This window comes from Elephantulus edwardii, unplaced genomic scaffold (genome assembly GCF_000299155.1).
Source record: "Elephantulus edwardii isolate Elephantulus edwardi_28Jun2011 unplaced genomic scaffold, EleEdw1.0 scaffold00131, whole genome shotgun sequence".
Lineage (NCBI taxonomy): Eukaryota > Metazoa > Chordata > Mammalia > Macroscelidea > Macroscelididae > Elephantulus > Elephantulus edwardii.
Genome location: NW_006399881.1, coordinates 1090499 through 1093290, shown reverse-complemented (window position 1 = coordinate 1093290; position 2792 = coordinate 1090499). Strand labels below are relative to the sequence as shown.

General features: G+C 42.2%; 1 protein-coding gene and 1 pseudogene across 1 annotated transcript; both read right to left on the bottom strand.

Annotated features, from left to right (window-relative positions):
- Positions 1 to 673: 673 nt before the first annotated feature.
- Positions 674 to 1186, bottom strand: LOC102862996 (annotated as a pseudogene).
- A 447-nt stretch (positions 1187 to 1633) lies between these two features.
- On the bottom strand, positions 1634 to 1993 carry LOC102855124 (40S ribosomal protein S20-like). Its single transcript, XM_006893813.1, has one exon. The coding sequence runs from the start codon at positions 1991 to 1993 to the stop codon at positions 1634 to 1636; it is 360 nt and encodes a 119-aa protein (XP_006893875.1).
- Positions 1994 to 2792: the final 799 nt, after the last annotated feature.

Here is a 2792-nt window from a genome sequence, read left to right as displayed (position 1 = left end):
TGCCTGTTTTTACGCTAATTATTGAACTCCAGTTATATTTCAGTTACATATTTGTTCCTTTGTGTATAGCCTTTTGTAGTTGTTATGTCCCACTTTAATCTGAACCATCTCATAACTGTTTCTCCAGTGGAATTTCAGAGGTTGTAAATCACACGGAAGCAGATTGCTCATTCCCCCCCCCACACACACACACACAGAATAGGTGGGGATTAAAACTGTGTCCCTTTTCGTTGTCTTAAAACTAGGTCACTAGAGCTCCTGATGTACACCCTTTTTGTTGTCGCATTTGTTAGGTTTCATCAAATTGAGTATGATATGAGTATGACTCTTAGCAACTCTATGAACATCAGCAATCTCAGGTCTACAATCTGAACTCTGTCCTGTTCTGTGTCATCTTTATCATCCCTGACATACCTGAGCTCATTGCTCATATCCATCTCATTGCAGATCTTCATCTCTTCCACTGATCCTCTAATTTTCCAAGCATGATATCTCTTTTCAAGCAATTGACCCTTCTAGTAACATACCCAAAGTGTGTGAGGGGGAAACTTCACTATAATTGCCTCCAAAGAGCATTTTGGCTGAACATTCCGTAAGACAAATTGGTTTCTTCTTCTGGCTATTCAGGACTCTTTTTTTTTTTTTTTAAAGGAATTAAGAGTCTTTATTGGGCTTAGACCAGGAGACCGTTTCTCTTGAGGATTTCTGTGTACTTGCTGATCCGCTTTTCCAGTATCTTCTTGGCCTGTTTTCGTAGCCTCATGATCTGCTTCTTCCTCCAGTAATGCATCTTGGCCTTCTTTTTCTTCTTCTCCTCCAGGGTAGCCATCAGTGCCTGGTATTCCCACCCCACCTCGTGAGCTAGGTGGTCCAGGTAGGTAAAATTATGAATGGGCTTGAGCTGCACAACCTTGAGGGAAATAGGGACCACCGTCCACTTTCTCTTCTCATAGGGCGGTGACATCCCCTTGATCACTTTAAGGCAGTCCAGGGCAGCCCGGCCGTGCTTGGTCTTGTGTGGCAGCATGCCTTGCACTGTCCGCGAGAAGATGCAGCTGGGGGACCGGAAGTAGTAGGGACCTCAGGATGGGTTAATGTTCATGCACTTGCGTAGGAAGGCCAGATACTTCAATTTATTCCTGTAGAAAGTGCCAGAAATGTTGATGCCTTCACAGCACACAACCACCACCTTGACCGCCAGGTGGCTCAGGAGATGCACCCGGCCATCCAGCACCAGGATCTGCGACTCCATCTTTGGCAGCTACCTTGGAAGGCCTTCAGGACTCTTTTCCAACACCACAAGTTAAAGGGATTGATCTGTCATTCTTATAATAGTGCAGCTCTGAGATGCTTAGCAGGTGATTGAAAAGATCATGGCCTGAATCAAGTGCACCTTGATCATTAAACTGACATCATTGCTCTTCAGAGCTTTAGAGAAGACTCTAACAGCTGGCTTTCCTAATGACTACTCATTCTAAGGGTATTGATTGTGGATCCAAGTAAGAAGAAATGACTTTTGAAAACCACTTTTTTTTTGGTTTGATTTTTTTGTGATTTTAGTAAAAGTTTACAGAATGGACAGATTTATTTATTTTTTTTACCAACGGATGGTCAATTTATTAAAATAGTTGATTTAGGCATCTGCAATGGTGACTTCAACCTCTACTCCAAGCTCAATGCTAATGGGGGTGATCTGCTTGACAATCTCAAAAGTTCTATGCAAGTCAATGAGTCGCTTGTGGATCCTCATCTGGAAACGATCCCAGGTCTTGGAACCTTCCCCACAAGGAGTCTTCCTTGTAGTGATTCTCAGAGTCTTGGTAGGCATCCTGACCGGTCTCTTCACCTTCAGGTTCTTCTCCTTTGCGCCTCTGATCAAGTCGGCACACACCTTCTCCAGGGATTTTACGTTGCGGCTGGTTAGGGTAATCCTAATCTGGTGAATGGCCACCTCTGGTTCCACAGGCGTCTTTCCGGTGTCCTTAAAAGCCATGGCTGGGGCGCGGCTTCCTGACTGACTTGTTCCCCAGAGAGAGCGAACAGTGGCAAGTCAGGAGCAGGAGCGGGAGAACACCGCACGCCTGCAGGAGCGACCGCGTCTTCCTCAGAAAAGATAATGAATAGATTTTTCATTCAACCATTGATACACATTTCCCTCCCTCATCCCTTACCCAGTTCTTTTTGTAATGCATGTATTATTCCAGATAGTCAATTGCCACACACAATGATGTCTAGTAATCTCCATTATCTATCCATTCTTTCCTGCTTTCTCCACTTCCCTGTCTATCCTATTTTTATAACAGTGGTCCTATGTAGTACTTGTCCTTTCAGATGCAAGACCATGGGGAGCTATAGTAAAAGAGGTAGAGCTCAGATGGGAAGTCATTAAAAAAATAAGGAAAAACAATAATGTAGGATTTATCTTCATGATATGGAGTTACTTAGCATAGTGCTCTGTAGACTCTCCTATATTATATAGTACTTTTAAAAAATTGTTGATCTTCTGTGCTGCATAGTATTTTTAGGTGTATAAATCTCCATTTGTGTCTCTATTATATTTTCCTTGGGGTATATTCCTAACAGTGGAATAGCTATGTCAAATGAGATTTCTATGTTGTATTTTCTAAAAAAAAATCCAGTGGGGACCAGAAAAGTTGGAGTAATAGTAGGCATAGATCAATGGTGATTTACTTTCTTAAACACAGCATATATGGATAATCATATGGAACACATGTAAATGAGGGAATGTGTAAAATACAATGTACATTGATGAAACACAGTATATATAAATT

Excerpts from the sequence above, each read along its gene's own strand:
- LOC102855124 (XM_006893813.1), bottom strand. The coding sequence starts at position 1,993 with ATGGCTTTTAAGGACACCGGAAAGACGCCTGTGGAACCAGAGGTGGCC.